A 25,457-nucleotide genomic window follows, 5' to 3' on the forward strand; every position below is an offset into this window, starting at 1 on the left:
CCTTAGATAACAGCTTTAAATAATGCTCTACGTTAATATTAGAAACTCAGCAGAGTAAAATTCATTGCTTGGTCATTTCCCATGATAGAGGTACAGAGCATTCACATTTGAGAATGGAAAAGATGACCACTTCTGTCAAATTCTGAAGCTCTGGGCCACAGAACATAGAAGACCTGAATCACAACAAAAATATATAGATGTCAGGTTGCAGATTCACCACAGTCAGAGCTGTGAGTTTTGGGCTAACAGTCAAACTGAACAGGAAGTACAAAGACCTATATATGCAACATCCCTCCCACAAATATACTGGCATGCCCTCCCTCCCCTGACCCTCCTAAAAATTCTAATTTTAGGTATTTAAGTATTTATTGTATTAGGCGTCAATTAAATATAAATTTATTTTGTAGGAAAATTTAAATTACAGTATACGTGTAGGTTAAAAATAGCCATTGCTGTTGACAGCATTAATAGCAATATGTCAATGTGCTTATTACACCAAATTTGCAATTTGCAGTCAAGTTTAAGATGATCTACTGTCTGTCAGCTCCCAGAGCAGTGAAATCATGCAACAAACTCTCCCAGTAAGGTGCTTCTGTTACTCCTTTTCTTTGCAAGAAGCTTTGCTTGTTCTTAACATTAATTCTGTAGTGAGAAACATAACAACGTATTGTCCATGCTTATGGAATTGTTACCAGAAATATATGCAGGTAATTTATTACATAAGCATTACAATGAAAATAAAATCTGATTACACGCATAAGCAAACTTGATTTACAAATTACACTCTTGAAATTCAGTGCAACAAATGGAACAAGGGTAACATTAACCAATAATGTTTCTGCTTCCTCAGTAAGTTGCATCTTCAATAATGCATCTGTCATTACTTTTATATTAAACAGTACAGAATATAGTGCTCATACTCAAAATGATTCTTTACAAATAATATAGTGAAGTATGTTAAGTTCTATCCCCAATGCAGTCACAAAAGAACACAATATATAATCATACTAATTTATTTTACAAGTGTCTCGTGTAGGATGCAGACTGTCAGATTTAAAACAAACAAACAAAACTCAAAAGTGATGCTTGAAAAATAAAAAAGCCTTCATCTACCCTAGACAGATAAGTCGCATATGAAAATAAGTAAAGTGAGTAAGACTATTGGTCAACTGTAAAGGATCTGGAACCTCTGTGAATGAGAGCATGAAATTTTTGTTGATGAAAATTCCATTTCTGAACAAAAGACTACTGCTGTTTATATTTTGGTTATTTTAGTAGAAACTGAGTATTTAGTTTCTTGTTCCCACTCAAAAAAGATTTTTCAGTCCTTACATAAGCATTTGTACAATAAACATTATGCATTCCAACTCCTTACCTCACAGGATCAATTACACCATAGTAAGAGTTTTAATTTGAACAAAGAAAGAAGAAAGAAGCTTCTAAAAATGGAAAAACCCCAACAGATGACAAATTGCTTAAGATAAATAACTAGCAATGGAACAATGCAGTCACAACAATGAAAGAAAAATACCAATAGTCAGAAAGGTCTTTTTATGGAGGCTCCTTGCACATGTTTCTGTGTTTTTTCTTAGTGATGCTTGCCAAGATTTCTCAAGGACCAACACAATTATTACAGCTTTTCTCAGCTATGGAGGAACCGACCACAATGCAGGACTGTCATAATTTCCATAAAAGTTTCTTGTGAATATAAACTTTCCCCATTTGGTGCTGTAGCCATCCAACTAGAAAATTTCACATTACAAAGGATGGAAGTTTTATGCATTAGCCTGTGTACACTACATATGCACAATTTTTATATCAAAGTGGAAAATTATGTGAAATTGTGACATCTAGTGACTCATGAAGGATTAAAATTCAGGATTTTTTTTTTTTGAGCAGGACATGGAAAAAACCAAACATTCACTTTCCACGCAGAAGATGGCAGTTTTGAACTGATACATACTGCTATGCTCAGCATAACAACTACTTTTTGTGTGCGCATAAAATACATGCTCATATGAGAACTCCATTTCTATACAGACTAAGCTATTACAGGAATCTAAGATTTCAGCTAAATATGAAACATAATTTTTTATCAATCATGCACACATTTTTCAAGGCAAAGATGACAGATTACATGGCAAACATATCTGAAAACTGTACTACAGTACAGCATGGAGCTATTTAGATAAATCACAACACAGTGGTAAACTGCAGACAAATGCTGTGCAAGGGAACCACTGCACCTATACTTTAAAATTACACTATTTTTCCTCGGCTTGGAATTTTACTAGTGTCCTATATGCATACGCCAAGGAATAAAACTGCAGGCTGAAAAACAGGAAAAAACAGATATAAAAGTTGCTCATTCGCAATTGGTAATTTTGCACTAAGTTTCAGATGAATTGTATAATGTGAATTACCATTCTACATCAATGGTTCTGCTCTGTGCTACAGCCAAAAATTTATTTCATTACCTTGGTTTTAATGTGTGGTGACTGAAATTACAAACAAATATAGAGTAAAAATACACCACAGATTATGGTATAGGCTGTGTCAAATGATTATGCTGAACTTTGAAATTGCTACTATTGCTGCATGAACACAGCATTAGGCAGCTTGCATCCATACCATGTAACTCAGAGTTCAGAGAAGCAGTTTAAGAAAAAAACATCGATGTAGTTTTAGGCCTGTGGAAAGCCAGTATCAGGTATTTCACAGAGCTGATCTCATGACCGAAAAACAGAGACCTGACAACTAATTAAGCAAAAATCAATACAACTCTGCATTAACACTGCTTGCAGGTGCTTTGAAAATGAATGTTCACTAACTTTATAAGTAAGGCAACATGGTTAAGAAAATCCTTTCAAGATGTTTGACAGAGCTTTAATTTTCAGACAGCCACAGCAAAACAACTGAAGGGTCCAAGAGCTGAGGTTCCTTTAGGTTATACAGCCTATTGCTAAGGTAAGTTTTCCTGCTCCTCTTTCTGTAAGTAAACGGCAAGACATGAAATCCCCTGTTATAAATTTTAACACAGTACATGTTCCATTACATGACAGCAGCAATGAGTAACTCCACTTAAAAGAACCCAAATCCCCATAGTAGTTTATCTGTCAAAAGAGGAACAGTGAATGGACCACACTACACAAAGGACAGGGACTGTGTATTTCTCAAACACAGTGTATGTTACACTAGTAAAAACAAAATTCTAGTGAAAATTCAGTTTTATTAGAAGTGTAATGGGCTGAGTTTAATACCACATGAGGTTTTTAAGCGGTACAAGGCTATTTGTATCTTTGTATTGACATACCTCTTGGTACTGTGGTATCATAAGAGTAGCTGCCTGCAGCCATTAGTCATGAAGTGTAGGACTACTCCTAAGTATTCACTGCAGAGGAAGTTGTAGCCCTCCTTTACAAATAAAACAGTCAGAATCAAAAGAACCAGTTTTCAGCCAGTAGGCTTTTGGGTATGAAATACAAACATTTCTGCAGCCACTAAAGGGAATAATGAAAACCAGCAGGAAAAGCATGATTTTCACAACTGAATTATCAGTACATTTAAGTGCTTTGATCTTTTTTAAAGAAGGCTGCTTAGACTAATCAAAAGCCATTTTAAACTAAAAGAGAAAAATATTTTTAAGTATGAAATTACAAAATATTGCTTCTTATAACAAATGATAAAAGTATAACTAACTTGGTTCAGCATAGCTAAATATTATTTTAAAAAAGCATGAAAATGTCTACTTTAAAAAGATGTCAGACTACAAATGACCTTCTAAAAAGGTGCTGCAGTATGTCTTCCTAAATGTATCATGATGGAAACAAACACATTCTTGAATATGTACTGAATTCAATTCTTATTTCTCATTGTGCTGTGGTCACTTGTTGCTTTTCACACTGACATACAATTCTTCAAACTAAGAAGAAAAAAAGTCTCAGTTGCATGTTACTGAATTTCAGCTACTGTAGTGCAACTAGAAATTCTGTTCTTTCTGGAATATCACACTGCTACACAGCAACCTTCTCTGCCAGGAGCCATTTATTTGAATTTTCAAGCACATGAGATATTCAGTGCAGTGAAGGGGACATTTTCTAGCCGGTTTAGAATCCTAAGGTTACTCTAACAGCACATTGTCACCCAACTCAAAATGCCCCCGTCACTTACCTGGCCACACATTACTAACGCAAATATAAAAAGTGCTTAAGAATTGGGCATTCTTGATAGTATAAAATGTACATCTAAACAACTTAGCTTTCTGCCCAAACCAGGATTTGTTTGAACAAATAAAGAAAAAAGTGACCTGAAATTAACATTTCAGGCCATTTTTTCCATATACTGAATTATCTGTCAAAGAAAGACTTTCTTTGCCAAAAAAAGCCTCCTGTGGAATTGATGGTCAAAACTGCTGGCTCTGAATTTTCAGAAATGCAGAGGAAAAGTAATCTTCAACTGGGGTTTCTTTTCTCACATCGGTGGCTGTCAATCACCTGTTTGGGAAAAAAGAAAAAGGAACATCTGAAAAGCTAAACAGCTGTACAAATATTCTTTGATCAACGTATCAGGCAATTCTAACAGGCAATACTGAGCAGTGTTGTACTGAGCAAAGATTCTCGTTGCTCCCAGGGTAATGACACACTAACTCTGGAGCCAGAACACATATAGTATGACCAGGTCTTTTTTTTTTTGCCTTCTAGTATTACTGGCAATGAATGCAGATTAGAGTTTGAAGAGGTTCAAAATACTGCAATTAGAAGATTATAGAGAGAAAAAGCTCACTTGTTATCTGTTACTTTGTCCATCACTCACAGGAACCCACATTTTGCGTTACTTAGAAGTACTCTTAATGCACTATAGTGGTTTATGTGTGCTATTATGTACACACATACGTATATGCTTTGGATGCTTCTGATAACCAGTAATCTCCTGGATTTTTCACACAGAAGCCACTGCATATTTATATTACTTGTTCAGCTATTTCAGTACACAGAATGCCTCAACATCTTTGCATGTGGTTTAGAGTGTCTGTAAGGAAGGAACTATTTTTAAGGAAGTTAGTCATAACTTTAGGTAGAAGTTAAATTACAGAGTAGGTAATACAACAGATGACTAAATCTCCTGCAACAATTAGTTACTATTAGTTTGTCTTCAAACTTCAATAATTAATGAAACCTCTTCAGGGAGCACTGTTAATACTCCCCGCAGATGCTTCAAGACACTTTTTGGCTCTTGACAGATGTACATCACTGTTTCAGATTTAGCCTTCGTTCCTAGGGCAAATAACTGCATTACATTTAGCCTATACAAATGTACATCTAATTAAGCACAGTTCACAACACGTGTGCCAATATACTTTAACACGTGTGCCAATATACTTTTGTATAACTGTTTTCAATCTAAAACTTCTGTGCTAGTTTTTGGCATGTGCAGAGCTTACCAGTTAAAAATCAGTAGGTCAATCTTAAAGCGCGGTATTAAATGGATGACCTTATAGTAAATGAATACTAGTCTGCAATTTCTACAACAGACTTTCATTATATTTTATTCTTGTATAATGAATTCTATTAAGCCAGTCTGGTCAAGCAAGCACACTCATCTATATGGAAAGTATTTATTCAGCTGAATTTCTCAAGAGTTTTGTCTCCCTCTCTGTTCTCCCAAATCACTTCACATGCTTCCATAGCAGGGGCTTGCTTTTCCTTTCTGAGCTGTTAGCTGTTTTGTACAACTATTTTTCAGTTGAGACTATTATCTATTGAATAATCTCACCACATGAAAATAGCGTTGTTTTCATAATAAAATATGACACTGGTAAGTGAAAGCAGGTCCCAGATGTATGAAGAACTCCCAAGGAGCACACACTCAGAACTCTGACACTGCATCCTGCTTTTAGGTCCAAGTGATTTCATGGGGCCCCAGAAGGATATAGGCTGGTAAAAAGGAGACAACAACCAGCATACTAAAGGGACTGCATGGCAGTGATTTTCAGCCTGCATTCTGAACTGCTTTATGGGCCTGCAAATGGCAGAGGAAAACGTGTATTCATATTGTATGGCAATGACCACAGAAGAATTCTAAGACAATGCACTTCTAATAGAAAATGTTTAAGAGGTCAACCAACTAGATTGAAAAAATGTAAAGTCACTCCTGGAAAATTCCTGTTTATCTTGGGAAAAAAAAAAAGCAAAGATGATCCTAAACAGTAAAAAAGATCTACTAAAATCATAACGTCAAATCACAAATTTTAAATTTGGTCCATTATCTAAGAAATTAGAACAATTGCACTAAGAAAGCCAAGTCAGTTCCAAGACATGTCCTTTCTTACAGTTGTCACTTGATTTCTGAAGGGCTGTGGTAGTGGGATTTTTCAGTACACATGGATATATCCAAGCAAATATATTTATATCCAAGCAAAATTATTTTCACTTTGAGTTTCAGCAAGAGTTAAGTACATCTCCACTCCTGGATTTTCAACTCCAAAACTAGCAGTACATTTAGTACGGAATAGAGGGAGCAAGGCATAATTAAACAATAGTAAATCATTAGGGTGGCTAATGGCTAGTTCATGAGGAAATAAAGGCAACATTTATTTTCCTTTTCAAAAATTTTAAATTATTTAAAAATAGCATACCAATAGAACAGTTTGAGACATAGTCTTTCCTATACACAAGAACATTCAGCAGATGATATGCTAAGTTCCCAATCAGTTTTTAAACAGCTATAGCACTTTACCAACAGTCATTCTCCAGCTACAGTAGTAACTAACCAGGGTAGAAATGCCAGATTGTGAACATTCAAAAGTTATCTGTTTTCTACTGCTAGCTGTGTTGCAAGGATTACAAATATTTGTCTTCCATTCTATTAAAATAGCCTTTGATTTCTAAACAGATTTTTAAATTCTTTACAGATTGTCATACCTCTGGCTTCTCAAATTTTAAGTTTAGTGGGAACCTTCACTGATACTTAAGTTCATCCACGTGCCAGTAGCAGAAAAGAACCATCGCAGAACAGTGCTGTATGCTGCTGCAATCAAGAATCTCTTTTTGCTACTGATGCAGACATAATTTTGAAAACTTATCTCTTGCCAATTTTTAGTTTGTTGTGAAATCATTAACTTCATCTGCTGAAGTTTGTACTTTCAGGCACTCTAGCATAGTATAATGCAAGTTCATGGAATTAATATGAATAGTAGAAGTATAAATTAAATTTTTGTATATTTACTGTTTATAGCCTGGAAATTCAATTAAGTCAGAGATTTTACACATTGAAACCAAGCTATCACAAAGTCAGTCACACAGGGTAACCCATGAGATTTCAATGTGTTCAGCATTCAAATTTAACTGTCCTTCACTTAAGAGTTATTCAGCTTGAAGTGACAGACATGCCAAATTTTTATAAGGCTGGAAGTAAGTAAAATGTAAGTATAAGCTGCGTCCAAGAGTGATTGTGCTGCTTTTTAAAGCTTTTCGGTAAGCTGGGAACTGTCCCTTCAAATTTACTAAATAAAATAGAGCTTTTTCTAGGAGCAGTCCTGTCAATATTCAGCAAAAGTACTCAAACAATAAAAAGATAAGATATTGTCTAAAAAAGTTTTCCTTATTATAAACCTTAAATTCTTTGGAAAGTCAGTGATACAAAATTCATGTATGTTTTATCACACTGGATGACAAGCAGTTTAGTCACATAAGTACTAAGTCTCCTAAAATGAACAACCTGAGGTTTATTTGCTATTGTTATAGAAAAATTGTTGCAGAAATATTTTTTTTAAATGTAGTTTAATTACAGGTTAATTTTCCCAGTCTGTGCAAGGCAAGCTCTCCTCTTCATCCTCTGACTCAGGTGATGCTTCCTTAATCCGCCGCAATGCTTCATGGATGCTCCTTGTCAGAGGGTCAGTATCAGGCAGAATTGTAAAGGATTCTCTCAAAACATCTTTCTGCACTTTCTTCAGTTTCACTCCTTTCCTGATCTGAGCCAAGATGTTATTGCTATCATCTTCATCAGGAAAAGGAGGAAGACTTCTCTGCTCAACTTTTCTTAAGTGAAAGCTGCCACGTTTCAAGGAAGCCAGCACTTCATCCATGGGGGAACTCACTGCAGTAAATCAAAAGACCTTCAGTATTATTTTTCCTAAATTTTATCAGCCTTAATTTTTATTTCCTAGAGATCAAAAAGTAGCTACATACTATCAATGTGATGGTCCCTCACCATAAGTATAATGGTTCCCCCAATACCATTTCCGCCTCTAAATTTATCTTCCTTACTACCAGGTCAAAATTGGTTTATACAGACAAATAATTTTTGTAACCATTTAACTTCCTATCAGGCAGGTAGTAAAGCTTTTTGAAAAAGTGGCTTTCCTGGTTGCAATCAGGAAAATCAAATAAGCTGCAATGAATCCAACACAATGAAAGTATTTTTTTTTTTTACTTTAAAACTCAAGTAATGAGTTTTACCTTAGGCATTTAGGTACCTCAGGTACTGGACTGTGCAATCCATTCTCATCACTCACACTATATGGCTAATTTTGCCTGCTGCATGACTACTATGACATGCCAGTGAGGGAAACAGCAATACAGACAACTGCAACAGCATGCATTTTCCTGCTTCTCTGGATTCACAAACGTATTAGCACCTAGTCACATCATGCCTATAAAAACTCCCTTCCTTCATAATTAATTAAACAGAGAAGTAAAAGATAATACTTCATGGCAAATCCTTCCCTTATCCCTGATTTTGAAACTAGTTTTCTGAAGAAATAAAACATGGGCTTTGGGTCTTTGAACAGCTATAAGGAGGCAAGATCTCCACCCCAGAGAATGTGTTATAACAAAGTACAATGGTTTAAATAGCTCACATACACCAGAACATGAAATGTGCAGCACTTAAAAATCTATACCTGAATATCCATCTCCAGGGTTTTTTTATACTGTAGAACACATTTTTTAAAACCTGTTTTGCATTTATGAGTAAGCTCTGTCCATTAGAGTACAGGCTCGGACAGTTAGAATAGACGTGAGGAAAAGAGAGAAATAAAAGAACATACGACTGCACATTTGAGAGTGGAAAGAAGGACTGTAAAGCACTTGTTTGTCATACACAGACAACCTTCTGAAGCCACTGAGAGACTTGGAACATCTCAGGGGATACAGATCAGAGGTAGAGTGCTGCTGCAGACAGTAACAATACTATTAAGAGGGATGATGTAATTTGACTTTATATTTGTCATATTATGATGTATATAAAACTGCACGCACAATAGGTGCTTTATACAAAATTCCAAGATAAAATGTAAAATAAACAATAGGACTGCAGAAAAATCATTGTTACTCTGTTATTAAAAAACCACTGCATCCTCAGGTGAAGCATATAATATTTGCAGTGCTGGCAGTAAATAGATACAAAAAAATTCTTTTAGACAGCATTTAGCTCCATTTTCTATCTAATCTAATGTGGCATACCACAGAGTCAGTTTTCTAAGTGTTTTTTAACTGCTCAAGTATGCCACACTGTCATAAAGGTCCTAATGTTTGAGTTGCCAGTATCTGTCAACTGAAAAGGATTTAACAACTTTCTTATTAATAATAAATTATGATTATTAAATCACAGCACACACTTTCCTACAGAGCAATTCAAAAGAGGAATGGATGTGCATTACAATTTTTAAATTAGCAACAAAAAATTAAATACACAGAAATTAAAACATTACCTTTCCTCCTCTGTAAACCCTCTAGATCACCAGTCTTCTTAAGCTTCTTCTTGGCACTGACTAGCTGACTGCTATCAAACAGATGAGCTGGTGGGACACCAGAAGAGTGCTGGACTCCTTTCTCCACACGTTTAACAAAGCTGTCACTTTTCTCTAAGGATTTGGTGGCATCTTCCTTGGAGGGCAAAGGTGGAGGCGGAGGCGGAGGTGGTGGAGGCAAAGGGGCTGGAAGCTGTTCTCCAGTAACAGTCTCTGGCTGAGGCTGATTACTGGTGAGTGGAGAAGTGCTGACATGGGGCAGTTCAGAGGTAACACCATTACGAGGCAAGGAGATATCCTGAAGTTGTTTTAAGCTTGTAGGTTCCTGCACTTGCAAAGGCTGAACTACACTTTCTGATTCCACCTCTTCACTTTTCTCTTGGATTTTTATGGTTGTTGGCAAAGATTGAGGCTGATTGACACAGGACAGTGAGCTGGCTGCACATTTTCTTTTTGCATGAGCCAGCCGTAGTCTGGTTGATTTAAGTATGACTTGCCCAGGGTATCGCTAAAGTGAATAAGGTATTGATGATTAGGTAAGTACATGTAATGAACTATTCTAGATTTTAAGTACCTGTCGTTAGGTTTTGCCTTTCTGACAAGTAACTTTCATTTTGCTCTGTACATAAAATCAAGGCAAAGATATCCCCACCTTTATTAAAAAAAAAAAAAAAATCAATTTTCCTGATTTTTATTCTTAATTAAGCCACAATTTGCATGTGATTGGTCTTCTCAGGGATATACATGGGTTGGTATTAGAATTTCTCTAAGAACCGGAAGGTATATTTTTTTTCCGGAAACTAAAATTCAAAATTCCGTCTTGCACTAGTCAATGGTTCCCTCTGAAAGTGTATGAGGTCTGTGAGACCAGTCAGAGTCTCCCTGACCTAATATACTGGTCTTAAATGTGAATCATACGGCTTTAAAAGGTATGTCTTGATAACATCAAACTTTTTAAGGCTTTCAAAGTATTTAGTTCTTAAATTTGCTGCCTCAATATCTGTCTTTTCATATTAGTTTTGTCCATAGCCCTTTTCAGGCAAAAAACTAAACTGCTTCTGAAAGACAGGTCTAACATATTCCACGCAACTGTGGTAGGCCTAAAGCAGTAATATGTAAAAATATAAGCATTTTCATACATAAAGTATGAAGAGTTGCTGGTTAAAATAAGTAAATCTGCTTTAATTTACAGAAGTTATGCAATTCAAGAGCCTTGCAAACAATAAGGACATGAGGAGTGTATGCCAAACAAGACAACCTTCCAGTAAAGAAACTTCTCATACCTTTTTTTATATATTCAACAACAACAAAAAAAGGCTTCACCAATTAATAGAGTCTCTGTATTCTTGCACTTTCAGCCCTTTCCTTATTCTTTCCCCTTCATTCCCCTTCACTCTATCCATTTTCTGGTGCTTCCATTGTAATAGGAAGGGGCAGGTATTGGCAGATATTCTATCAATCAGTGGTAGGGGGGTATGTCAGATGCTAATGCTCTACCATTTAGCTTATACTTCTTCTAGGAACATTTGCTAAGTGCCTTGTCACAAGGTATAGGTGTAAGAGTGAAGAGAAGTTTATTATGGCACTGGGAAGGGAACCTGTTATCCTCAATGCCATATTTTGTTATGAATTTGCCAAAGAACAGTTAACTGCACAGCGAAGCATAGTATAGTCCTGGAATTAGTGAAAGCTTCTTTTTGAAGGAAACTGGCAGAAAAGAACAACTCTTCTTCTGTTACCTGCTTAAATGAACGAAGTCTGTCCAGTGTTTTCTGTCGTTCCTGACTAACCCAGGAGCTCTTTCTTTCCTCTTCATCTTGCAATTGATCTCGCTTCTGAGAAAATACATGGAAAACATGCAAATATTACATCCAACATTCTATTTGGCATAATTTAAAAAATTAAAGTAACTCTTCTACTACATGTCAGGAATTACTTAAAAAGTTACTTTTCAAATAAACATATTTCCAAACTTCAAAAATTGGCCTTTGTCTTCCTCTTAAAAAACAGCATACATTTCCTGTTTCACGAAGGTCAGGAAAGAAATATTTCAGTCTCCAATGGGAACACTTGGAAGACTTGCTGCCTTGAGAGATGAGAAATACCTGGACTAAGTGACAGAATGATATGCTGAGAGAAGCCCCTTTGAATTAAAAATTGTATAAATTAGTCACACAGCAAACCAGTATCCATTTTCCCTCATTTCAAGAACAAAATGACAGTCCAAATTGCAAGGCTGACCTTTTAAACGAGTCATATTAGTATTTTCACAGTACAAGAAATCACAGAACTCAGTGTCACAAGGTTTTTAATCCAATACTGAGCAAATTAAGTAGATGTTTTCACATTTACATTTACAACAGTAAATTTAAGTTTTGTATTAACTTAAGCTGTCATTATTTAATGTAGGTTGAATTAATGTAATTGCATTTAAGTAAAGGTTTGAAGCTCTTCCTTGCAGCTAAGACAGCTGTGGGTTTTTTTGGGGGAGGAATCTTACCTTACTGAAAACACTCTTTTGGATCCACCTCCTTAACGAGTCATCCTTTCTCACAAAACTTCATCAAATTTACTACACCTTTGAAACAAACGCTAACTTCTCAGTGAAATTTACTGGACATAGAAGCTAGTTAACAGATGGTGAAATTCACTGCATGCAAGTTCGGAAGCTATCAGGAAAAGTGATGTAAGAGCTGACTATAAAGAAAAAACCCTGAGCAGAAACAGCAACTTTAATTTTTAAATGTCTCACAGTATTTAGTATTACTTTTAAATGCACATCTTCATAACTAAAAATTACGATCACTTCTGTGAACTTTTTACTGTCATTCAGTCAAAAGCAGTGTCTGCCTGCCTGACATTTTCATAAGTCAGCTAGTGGCCTGGTGTCCTTCATAAAGAGCCAACTCCTGTGATTTGTAAGGAACTAAGTATAGATGCACTAGGGAGAGAAAGAGGAGAACATGTCTGAAAAATAGTAAGGACAGGAAACAAGAAAAGGTAAGAGGAAGAGAAGCATGTTGTAAGAAGAAAGTAACAGAGCAATAGGGCAAAAATGTTAAAATAGAAGCATAAAGATTATAACAAGAAGAAAGAGTAGTTCTATCATCACACCTGAATGTTACATATACATTCAGATTAAACTTCCTGAAGTAGCTGTAAACTCAAGGGGTTTTCTTTCTTTGTTTTGAGGTTTTTGTTTATTTATTTTCGCTTGGCTTTTACATAAAACAGTGAAATTGCAATTCTTATTTGGTTTCAAATTTGGACTCTCTTGAGGTTATCTTTTCAAAATTCTTTATGAAAACCAGTGACTTAAAACCTATTTTACAATAATGTTAGAAATTTTCAGTCACATTATTAACAGAAAAACCCCGCACAAAATCTAAAAATTGGCATAATTCTTTACATAATACAAGCAGGCAGCTCCATGATCTCTGTAGTATCTGAGAGACAAGAAAGTCCTTTGGCTTTGTTGAGTCTTATTTTTAAGAGTGATAAATGGACTACAATCTGCACAGCAAAATTCTTTGCCTTATTTTAAGAACTGAAAAAAAAAATATTTTTTTTTAAGTTCCTGAAAGAGTATTCCAATACGTAGTCTTTGACAAGTAGCCTTTCCATAAAATAAATTATGCAGATAACTTCCTGGACAAATGTATCAGTGTTAAAAATGTATAAGGATGAAACAGAATCACTTTCACTAATCCAACTGAACCCTGAATTAAAGAGACTTAGATTTCAATGCATCTTTGTCAGTGATCTTTATTAAATATTGATACTATATCAGCTCCTGGGACCAAGCCCAGAATTTGAATATTCTTTAAGATAAAGTCTACTGTGTTCAGTGTAAGGGTTAGACTAGTTAGTCTATCCTCTGCGATGAGACTATGCAGAGAATCGTGGAGCATACAGCTGGAACTAAACGTTTATATAACATAATTCAAGTAATTTCTTGTGTAGAAAGAAGAAAAACAATGAACAAGCTTATTAAGATTTGAGAATAAATGTGTATAATTTCCTTACTCATATAACCTACCTTCCACTGTACTCAGAGCTGTCCAGAATCATCCATGTGTATGCGATAACAAACTGCATGCAGCTTACCCTAGCAGTAATCACTCAAACTGTACTTAGCATTAAAGGACTTTACTTGCTTGGTTCCAGTGTCATCCTAACACAGATATATACTCCTCTTACCAGCATAATATGACACAGAAATCCATTGTGCAAAGGTCAGGGATACACACCATCTTTTTAAAAGAGCTATCACTCTGAATGCTCTCCTAATAAATGTATAATGAGGAATGCACGCTATTAACAACAGGCTAAACTCAACAGCAGAAAACTCAAACTTACTAGCTGAACAGTATGGTGCATTTTGTACTCCTCCTCACTCTGGTGACGCTGCTGGATCTTTTCATTATGCTTTGCAATACAGATCTCCTGTAGGGATGATACAAAACATTTCCTATAAAATATGTATTTCACATATAGATTTACAGAGTATAATGTCACATTTAGCAAACAGCACCTAGAAAAATAAAAGCAACAAAGCCTATCTCAGGCAAGCTAATTTAACGTACAATAAACCATAACTGAAACAAAACCAAGCCAGACAAATCCAAACCTACTACTTTAACTGTTCAAAGAATATACACAAGTGACAGCTGGTTGAAAAGTCTGTTCTACAGTACTAGTACGAAAGTGGCAACAAACACCAATTTGTTGATATTTCACAAAGTCCTTGTTTAACTCCATGTATTTTCACACATGGATAATAACTAACTCTTGACTATACCGCATATTAATATATATGCAAATAGAGAGCTTCCCATTTACAGGTGTCAGTTCATCTTTTGCATGTACAATCTGCAAGCACGAACATGAATAAAGCTGTTCAAATTTCATCATGTTCACTTCTTATCCTGAGTTCACATCTCTAACATCTGTTTAAAACCAAGCATATTGTCTGCAAATAAGAACAGATTAAAAAGAAAACAAAATAAAACAAAAAAACAGACCATGTTACAATAGCTGACAAGGAACAGGATGACAGTCAAACAGCAGGTAGATAGATAACTTCACAGGACAACACTGAGCGCTAGGAAATCAGACATGAGCTATGAAATTAGACCTGGTATAAGCACCACACAGAACAGAACTACAACAAAGTCAGATGTACAGTCATAAACAAATCTCACAGTTGTCTGAGAAGGTGCAGTGTTAGGAAGCACTCTGGAGAGTATGACTTCAGCTAGAATATGAAAGAGATGGGGCTTCCCAGGCATCATTCAGTGTGACCTACTGGGTAGATCCAGAAAAGAGCTTTGCCATTGAAAGCATTGCTTCAAGGAGCTGACAGAGTTATCAGCCGCCAATCAAGGCATTACAGTTGTGCCAAATAGCACAAAAATAGGGACTGAAGGGATAAAAAAAGCTCACTATTTTGGATGCTTAAAAATGCAGAAAAAGTTATGTTCTCCTACAAGCTAACCATGGACATGCTATGATCACATGAAGAGGTAGTCAGCGTTCCTGTATGGAAAAGGAATAGCATGCGGTCTTGAATGATTCTGAACAGTAAGACCATCAATGTTGCTCCTGTATGCAGGTAACCGACAAAAGCAAAGCTGTCTGTGGCAATGCTGTCCCAGCTTCATCAGAGGCATATCGCAGAATGGCTTGGACGGGAAGGGATCTTAAAGCTCACCTAGTTACAACCTCCCTGTCAGTCAGGGAATCTTTCACTGTATCAGGTTGCTCAGGGTCCCATCCAATCTGGCCTTGAACACTTACAGGGATGGGGCATCCACAGCTTCTCTGGGCAACTTATTCCAATGTCTCACCACTCTCAGTAAATAATTTCTTTCTAACAGCTATCTAAATCTCTTCCAGTTTAAAACTATCCCCCTTGTCCACATAAACTATCTGCCCAAGTAAAAAGTCACTCTCTCTCCTTTTTATAAGCTCCCTTTAGGAAGGCTGCACTGAGGTGCAGGTCCCCACAGCCTTCTCTTCTCCAGCTGTCTCAGCCTGTCCTCATAGGAGAGGTGCTCCAACCCTCTGATAATATTCATGGATCTACTCTGAACCCTCTCTTAACACGTCCATATGTATATATATAGTTAAACACTGGTGGGCTTTAGGTTCGTTCGTTTCTGTTTGTTTAGGTTAGTTTTTTTTCCTGGTGAAAAGAGTTACTTCTGGAAAGGTTAATCCATTTAATTTGTAACTGCAAATGTACGAAATACCTCATCTCTGCATTTCAAAAACACAGCAATAGCTTCATCATACTAAAAGACTCATAATGATTTTTTGTAATGCTACTACTGATTTATGTTTATAGTTTATTCTCTATTTAGGTTTTATAAAATAATGAGAAAATGTAAGTTAGGTTTGGGTTTTCTGACATGTCTCAAATACTTGAGGGGCACAGTTTTATGTGATATTTTCTCTTTAGCATCAGTATTTAAAGTTTTTTGATTATGTGCAATAATGAGATGTTTTAAATATGTAAAGAGGATAAACCAGACCAAAATGTATTTGGTGCTGGCTTTGTATTAATAAACAACCTACTTTGATATAATTAGATCTCTATAACATGAAATAATAAAAATACTAGGAGGGGCTGGAAACGTTGCAGGACAGGATTAGCAATCTGAATCATCTCAGCTAATTACAGAAATGGTCTCAGAAAAAAAAGAAAGGTTGCAATTTCAGAGGGACAAATGCAGGGTTCTACTTGTAGACAAGATTAAGTAACTCCAAACACAGGATGAAATAAAAAACAGCCAGATGGCAGCATTTAGAAAATTATCTGGATTATTATAGCAGATGACAAGTTGAACATAAACCAACAAACTCTGGCAAAAAAAAGTCCAAAACCATCATAATTGGGTGTATGAGCAGGAATGCAGCCTGCTGCACATATGAAGTTGTCCTTCCTTCTCAGCCCTGGGAAGTAGGAGCATTATCACGGAATCATCAAGGTTGGAAGAGAATCATAGAATCATAGAAGCAGCCGGGTTGGAAAGGACCTCTGAGATCAAGTACAACCCTTGATCCACTACCATCGTGGTTGCTAGATCATGGCACTAAGTGCCACATCCAGTCTTATCTTAAAAACCTCCAGGGATGGAGAATTCACCGCTTCCCTGGGCAGCCCATTCCAATTGCCTGATTACCCTCTCTGTAAAGAATTTCATCCTAATATCTAACCTAAACCTCCTCTGGCAGAGTTTAAGACCGTGCCCTCTTGTCTTACTGATAAGCTGCTTGGGAGAAGAGATGTACAAGATCATCCAGTCCAACCATCTACCCAGCACTGTCACTCTAAGCCCTAAACCACTAAACCATCACCGAGTGCCAGATCCAGATGCCTCTTGAACACCTCGAGGGATGGTGACTCCACCACCTCCCCAAGAAATTATGTCCAGTGAGAGCAACACCTCAAGAAATACATTGATAAACCATATGGAACTGAGAAAGCAACAAGAAATAATGCTCATTTCTCTTTTAATCACCTGACTGACTTCATAGTATCAAACTGTACTTCTATTAAAGAGAAAAAAAGGGAGAGCTGAGGAACCGCTTCAAACCTTGTAACTGGATAAACTATGATGTTTAAGACCAGTAACATGTAATATATGTAAAAGAGATCTGCATTAGTGTTGTATTTAACTAGTTCCAGTGCGCCTTGCTTTCAGATTAAAAAACATCCCAAATAAAAGGTGAGCTTTTCATGTGCAGAAACCGTGTTTTACTATTTTAAGCTATTAGAGAGCATCTAAAGGAGGGCAACGAAGACGGTCATGAAGTTATGTCAGGAGAGGTTTAGGTTGGTTATTAGAAAAAGGTTCTTCACCCAGAGGGTGGTTGGGCACTGGAACAGGTTCCCCAGGGCAGTGATCACAGCACCAAGCCTGACAGAGCTCAAGAAGCGTTTGGATGATACTCTCAGGCACACGGTGTGACTCCTGGGGATGGTCCTGCACATGGCTAAGGGCTGGACTCAATGATCCTTGTGGATGATCCTTCCAACTCAACATATTCTGTGATTCTGTGATAAGCATTCTGTGTAGTTACACTCTTACATTGCTGTTGTTGTAGTAATAATAATAGCATACCAAGTAATCCTATGCCAGCTGTCACTACATCTACATAACATCTATTTTGGCATGGGCTATGCTTTAAACTGTAGGCTTGCCAAGTAATAAAGGTGTCCTATTAAATGAACACAACAGCACGTGAGGAAGCTTCCTATATCAAAGCACATGTTATGAACACACCCCAAACAACTTCATCAACCAGTCTATTCGTGATAATGAACACTCCTCCTGTGTGCAAAATAGTTCCATTCCATCACAACTCTATTTTTCCAAAGATATTTTTCTAGATATCTTCTACATCATTTTTTTCACCTTGCCTGTTTGCTATAAATCTAGCTCCCTAATAAATCAGTTGGTTTTTTCATATGGTAATTTAATTAATACTACTGTGCAGCCAGCAGGGGGTAGACTGGCATAACAACAGCAATATCCTGCATGAAAAATCTATAGCTAGCTTTCAATAAATGAAAGTGATACTGCTATTAAAAATTTATTTTTTTAATAACTTATTTAACATCAACACAAGGGAACACCAGGAAATGATTGCTTAACAAATGCACATAGGTATGCATATTGTATAAAAAAATATGAGAATAAAGACCTTATACTCATGATAATACAGTGAAAAAACATCAACCTCTGTAAAACCATGAATTTTAAAAACGCTGGTTCAGTTATTCAGAGTCACAACTGAAAAATGTTTTTGATAAACAACTGTTAGCAACATTTCTAAATAAAGGTTTGGTACAATTATTTGACATCACTGAAAAATAAATGCATCATCTGCAAAACAGATGCAAAATAGATCTTTTCTCAATAGAAAGATTTTCAAATACCTGGATGATGAAATGACCTCCCCTGAAAAAATAAAACCGATGATAGGGAATAATTTCTTGTTGTTTCCTTAGTCCTGCTATCTGTTGCTAGAAAGGAGATATTCTCCTGAAGGCATCTTCAGTTGCCAAAAAACTAATACTGAGCAAGGACTGTAATTTCTAAATATATCACAGGACTGATACACACCATTTAATGCACAACATGCTTTTTATTTTCAACTACAGAACTGACAAGGTAAAAAAAAAAAAAAGGAGAGGAAAAAATTCCAAAACCACCACCAAAATCTCACCAACCCAATTCAAGTCAGAACACCTGTTTAAAGTTTGTTTTAAGATAATTCACTGAAACAAGCATGGCCAGGAACACCATCTGAAAAGCATTAAGAAGACTCAGTTCAACAACAAATGTTTCTTAGTTGAGACAGACAGAGAAAGAGATTTACCACTCAGTATGTACTTTCTATATTCACCCTCCAAAAGTCACTTTTGTTCACACAGTGTTCAGTCATCACTGCCCTCATTCTCACCATCTAGAATTCACTTTTGTATCCCATCTGTATCTTAGTTCTGCATGCTTAAACTGTGAACACTTCAGAGCAAGAATCCTTTTTTCCTCCCAGAAGTACTCACAACAGGCACCTCAAACAGTGTTCAATAACAATGTTTTGCAGTATCCCTAGAATGGTCACTGAAAATACAAAGCTTGTTTATGATGAGTCAAAGCCATGAGTCTTGATCTTCCGGTAATTGCCAGTAAGCTTAGCAGGGCTCTGCGTTATTCAGCAGTAAGAAGAGAAGCTACCAAATGGCTATGTTCTTTTGTGCCCAACCACTGCCACACGACAGGGCACAACAAGAGATTCTGCCTTTTCTTTTTGCTCACATAAAGATCTTCGCTTTTCCCCTGCAAGTTTAAATACACATTATTCGAACCTGTGATTTCTTCGGAAGCTGAAAGCTAAGTATTTCACTGCAGCACTCAACTGCAGATACTGCTATGCTGGGCAATTAGATCAGTAAGAGAACTAGAAGTAGTTCTGAGAGTGATGTGATATCCAGCCATCAAGTTCCAGATGGAGGCATTACCTCAGGTCCTGAAAGCTGTATAACCACATTCTTCCAGCACAATGTTGGGCAGACATTATGTCACTCCTGCACGCCGGCACAGACAAGCAACACTACTATACACAACTCTGCCTCTTGTCACAGTGCAGAAGCAGGCATGCCGCAACTAGTGTTACAGCCAAAAAGTAACTCCTTGAGCTTAAGCAAGGTATTTTATCATAGCATAACCTTGAAACAAATGAGCCACTGAAGGTGACTAGTTCATGATACACATAAATAGGCATGCTAAGAACTCTCTACTCCTGCTTCAGGGTTGCCTCTTGACCTGTTAGCTCCAGTAAGTTAGGTAAGGAAGAGCGACCAGGGTATCATTTTTAAACATGTTTGTCTACTTTGTAAGATGTTAGCAGTGTCTTTTAATATTCAGGAGAAAGTATCATAGCATAAGTAAGACAGGTTGTCCTGAGGAAAGCTGGCTTCTGGAGCTTGTAGAAAGAGACAAGAATCTGAACAGCCCCCCTGTAATCCAGAAGGAACTTGGATCCCCATAAGTCTGTGGGACCAGATGGGATCCACCCAAGGGTGATGAGGGAGCTGGTGGAAGAGCTTGCCAAGCCTCTCTCCATCATCTACCAACAGTTCTGGCTCACTGGGGAGGGCCCAGATGATTGGAAGCTGGCAAATGTCACGCCAATCCACAAAAAGGGTCGGAAGGAGGACCCGGGAAACTACAGGCCTGTCAGCCTGACCTTAGTGCCTGGCAAGGTTATGGAGCAGATCATCCTCAGTGCAATCACACAGCACCTACAGGATGGACAAGGGATCAGACCCAGCCAACACGGGTTTAGGAAGGGCAGGTCCTGTCTGACCAACCTGATCTCCTTTTATGATCAGGTGACCCACCTGGTGGATGAGGGGAAGGCTGTGGATGTGGTCTGTCTGGACTTCAGCAAAGCCTTTGACACCATCTCCCACAGCATTCTCCTGAAAAAGCTGTCAGCCCACGGCTTGGACAGGGGCACTCTGTGCTGGGTTAGGAACTGGCTGGAGGGCCGGGCCCAGAGAGTGGTGGTGAACGGGGCTGCATCCAGGTGGCAGCCGGTCCCTAGTGGTGTCCCCCAGGGATCGGTGTTGGGCCCAGTTCTATTTGATATCTTTACTGATGATTTAGATGAGGGGACTGAGTCCATTATCAGCAAATTTGCAGATCATAGAATCAGCTGGTTTGGAAGGGACTTTCAAGATCATCAAGTCCAACCCTTGATCCGCTACCGCTGCGGTTACTAGACCATGGCACCAAGTGCCACATCCAGTCTCTTTTCAAAAATCTCCAGGGACGGAGAATCCACTACTTCCCTGGGCAGCCCATTCCAATGTCTGACCACCCTCTCTGTAAAGAAATTCTTTCTAATATCTAACCTAAACCTCCCCCGGCACAATTTGAGACCAACTAAGCTGGGGGAGGAGTGTCAATCAGCTGGAAGGCAGAAGGGCTCTGTAGAGGGACCTGGATAGATTGGAGAACTGGGCTGATTCCAATGGGATGAGGTTCAACAAGGCCAAGTGCCAGGTCCTACACTTTGGCCACAACAACCCCCTGCAGCGCTACAGGCTGGGGACAGAGTGGCTGGAGAGCAGCCAGACAGAGAGGGACCTGGGAGTCTGGATTGACAAGAAGCTGAACATGAGCCAGCAGTGTGCCCAGGTGGCCAAGAAGGCCAATGGATCCTGGCCTGGATCAGGAACAGTGTGGCCAGCAGGTCCAAGGAAGTGATTCTTCCCCTGGACTCAGCGCTGGTGAGACCACACCTGGAGTACTGTGTCCAGTTCTGGGCCCCTCCGTTCAGGAAGGATATTGAGGTGCTGGAGCAGGTCCAGAGAAGAGCAACAAGGCTGGTGAAGGGACTCAAGCACAAGTCCTATGAGGGGAGGCTGAGGGAGCTGGGGTTGTTCAGCCTGGAGAAGAGGAGGCTCAGGGGAGACCTCATCACTCTCTACAACTCTCTGAAAGGAGGTTGTAGCCAGGTAGGGGTTGGTCTCTTTTCCCAGGCAACTATCAGCAAGACAAGAGGGCATGGTCTCAAGTTGTGCCAGGGGAGGTATAGGTTAGGTATTAGAAAGAATTTCTTTACAGAGAGGGTGGTCAGACATTGGAATGGGCTGCCTAGGGAAGTGGTGGATTCTCCATCCCTGGAGGTTTTTAAGATGAGACTGGATGTGGCACTTAGTGCCATGGTCTAGTAACCACAGCAGTAGTGGATCAAGGGTTGGACTTGATCATCTCAAAGGTCCCTTCCAACCCAGCTGATTCTATGATTCTATGATAATACAGCCTATGCAAATTAGCTTAACACGAAAGACAGGTTCTGTTCCTTAAAATACTAAGGAGTCCAGCTTCTTGATACTTTTTTCTCTTTACCAATTCAAGTAAAACAAACACAATGCCTCTGAGCACGCTACTTCCCATAACTGGCTAACAAGAGATCTTTCTTTTAATACTTTATTTGCAGTCTTCTCCATCTTTGGTTAATCAGAGACAGAACAGTGACTGCAGAAACATAAAAGATCCAAAATATAAAATGTATCAACTACTGTTTCATTTGCTCTTTTATGCTTCAGATTTAGGTACAGAAATACATATATTAGTTATGAAGGGGAGGCAAGACCTGAACACTTTACCCTCAATCTGCTAGAATTCTTTAAAGGGGTCGTTTTCCACATAAAGGGACATGACTGGGAACACACAACCAAAACCAACCACTGATCCCAACCCAGAATGAGGCCTCAACTGACATTAGCCTTATATTACAAGCATGGCGTGGAACTTTTTTGCTAGTAAGTATTACAATGCACACCTAGGTTTACAAATTAAGACTACAGATTGGATTTCATATATATCTGCTAAATACAGAGTATCAAAGACACATGATGTAAGTTTAAAAGGATGAGGTACACGAATGAAAATAGAAGACATTAGTGAGAAAACACCCATAAGAATTCTCTTCTGTAAACATATATAAAACTACTTTCTGTAAAAACATGCATTCTAGCATGTACTTCCCACATGAAAGTATTCTAACTAGTTAGTAGAAATAAGTTTATTTGTTGACTTCAAAGTAATTAAAGGTTCCTTTAAAGCTAGAAGGTAAACTGAATCTTAAATATATCAATTTAATAATACATGCTACTCTATTTGGTGTTCTGTAAAACAACTTTTACTAAGTAGTAAATAAATACAATCCACAAAAATTCTGGGAGACTTGGAAGTTGTATCTGAAATGAAACCTTTTGAAGTTTTATTAAATTTGCTAATTATGTTTAAAAAAAGGCAATTAAACAATACCTTCTTATTTCTGAGGTAGGCTTTCTTGGCTGAAATACGTCCACGCCTTGCTTCCAGCTGGCGGATTTTTTGTTGTAACTTTTGTAGCTCCTCTTTTTGCAAGTGTATAGATGCTGCCATATCCTCTTTTTCAAGCATGGCTTCCATACTTTCATAAGTGTCATAATACACCACTTCATCTCTCTTCTCTGTTTTAAAGATGTCAGCAATGAAAAAAAAAAATCAAATCAATAGTTTGTATTTGATTAATATTTCATTTTTCTCAATGACCACCCTCCCACTGAGATGCAAAATTTAATGCAGAAGAATGCTACAGCTCTTTCAGAGGACAATCAAAAATCAAGAGGAAAAGTACTAAACAGCAAAGCACTACAGGGCTTTAAAGTTTGTATGAGGAACAGAAAATAATACCAATGAAGCTCAACCTGCTATTGAGGCAAGCTCAGAGCATTAAAACACAAATGCAGGTGTAAATGTACATTTGTTATCTGTACCCTAATTTAAACACAATGCCCATGCATGACTTTGGGTCTCTTGACTAACACAAGGGACCCATGATGTGCAGTAATTTCCTCTGGTCTTCACCATGAAGTTCAGGATAGACAGTCTCTTTCTGAAGTCTCTGGCATGAGACTCTTCTGTTACAACCAACTGTTAATTTCATGTAAGGGGAATCAGACAACAAGACACTAAAAATCATCTCTTAGGTTTTTGATGTCCCAATCACTGCTTCTGGGAAGGAGGGAGGAAACTTCAAGGCAATCCTTCAAAGCACTACTGGCCTGGCAAGGAGGTAATTACTGATATTTTATCAACACTCATGATTTTTAGCTTCCTGAGCGAAGCATTCAGAAGAACACTGAGGTCATCTCTGAATGCTGCCTTCTCATCTCTTGCCAAGAAGGAAAGAGCGATGATTATAAATCCTTGCAGAATGTTGGGATGAAAAAGCAGCAAAGACCTCCTGCTCTTTATTTCACTGGCATATGAAGTAATACAACAAGAGGGATATGCATTACAGTGCTGTCTGAAATAGGCAGATGCAGTTGGTATGACTGTCAAGTGCCTATTCCACAGCACCACCAAACTTTTTTATTTCGACTTCATCAACTACTTTCAACAAGACTGTACTTTCTTCTACTTCAGCTACTATATTATTTGGGGATGGACAGGGTTTTGTTTAGTCATATACTGTCCGTTTTAAAAGCTGTTGTCACTTCATGTTAATTGTGTGTACAGTCTCTGCTACAACCAAAATTATTACTGTCATGCTAATTTCAGCTTAGTAGAAGTCACGGTAGGGACAGAGAAGAAAGTATAGTAATACATTAATCCTAAAATAAAAAGTAGTAAAAACATACCCAACAGATTCTTTACTTCAGTGCTCAGTTTAAAAAATAAAACTACCATAAAGTTTCATCAATATGTAAAATTGCCAAGTCACTAGAACTCCCTTTGAGGTATCACCAAGTAAGAAGAAGATTAATGACTAATGATGATATTTCACCATGCACTTATAAAATGGGAGAATTTAGGTACAAATTTTGGTTGAGGACATTTTCATGCAGAGTTAAAGATGGAAATATACAAGTTTATCCACCACAAAACCATTTTAACAAGAATGTACTAACAGTTCATAGGATAAGACAAACCCTTATAACTTCTAACCTAGTAAAGTCTCATCTCATGAATTTCAATGAAGGTATTTGCTTAATGACAGCAAAAAATCACTACTACTGTTCATAATATGACAATCTATTATCACTTGATACTTATCAGATCCAATATGCTGAATTTGCAAAGATGTTCTTCTTCTAGCTTCTAGACAAAAGGAAAGCAACAGCGTCTACATGGCTTACACACATGAATTTCAAATCATATAGATGTGCAAAAGCAAAAGTCTATGACTTTACTATCAGTACGCTTTAAAAAGAAAGTGTAACAGAAGGTGAAACAGACCATGCTGTTCTTTTGACATCATAGGAAACAACACATATTAAAAGACCACTATATGCTTTAGGTGCTTTAATTCAGATTTGGTGTTGAACAGTCTCAAACATATGTAGCCAGTTCAGCATAACATTATTATTCACATTAATTGTTCTATTCACCTAAGTAAAGTCTGAAGAGGTAATTTCATCCTTTGAACAATCCCCACGTATTTAAGAACTGTACTTTTCATTGTCTGTCCTACAGGATAGTTTTAGATTTATCATTAAACAATATTTCTAAAATTCAAAACAGCAAAGGAAACCAGAGCAATGAACTATTTTGTTGACATGAGGGAAGGAGGAAGGTGGTTGTTTAGCTGACTAGGGGTTTTGTTTTATTTTGGATCAGGTTGTGGGCTA

General features: G+C 37.5%; 1 protein-coding gene across 1 annotated transcript in view; it reads right to left on the reverse strand.

The window, feature by feature from the left end:
* Nucleotides 1-997: 997 nt before the first annotated feature.
* The window catches only part of JMY (junction mediating and regulatory protein, p53 cofactor), a 70,948-nt gene continuing 46,488 nt past the window's right edge, over nucleotides 998-25,457 (reverse strand). The window contains exons 6-11 of the mRNA XM_039384382.1: nucleotides 23,107-23,294; nucleotides 14,111-14,197; nucleotides 11,491-11,586; nucleotides 9,713-10,259; nucleotides 7,787-8,097; nucleotides 998-4,493 (exon numbers count right to left, since the gene is read on the reverse strand). Coding sequence (XP_039240316.1) covers nucleotides 7,790-8,097; nucleotides 9,713-10,259; nucleotides 11,491-11,586; nucleotides 14,111-14,197; nucleotides 23,107-23,294 — 1,226 coding nt within the window. The 3' untranslated portion in view covers nucleotides 998-4,493; nucleotides 7,787-7,789. The remainder of the gene's footprint in view (nucleotides 4,494-7,786; nucleotides 8,098-9,712; nucleotides 10,260-11,490; nucleotides 11,587-14,110; nucleotides 14,198-23,106; nucleotides 23,295-25,457) is intronic.

The sequence above is a fragment of the Pipra filicauda genome, unplaced genomic scaffold (assembly GCF_003945595.2).
Source record: "Pipra filicauda isolate LSUMZ 115617 unplaced genomic scaffold, ASM394559v2 scaffold34_size3990699_pilon, whole genome shotgun sequence".
NCBI classification, from domain to species: Eukaryota; Metazoa; Chordata; class Aves; order Passeriformes; family Pipridae; genus Pipra; species Pipra filicauda.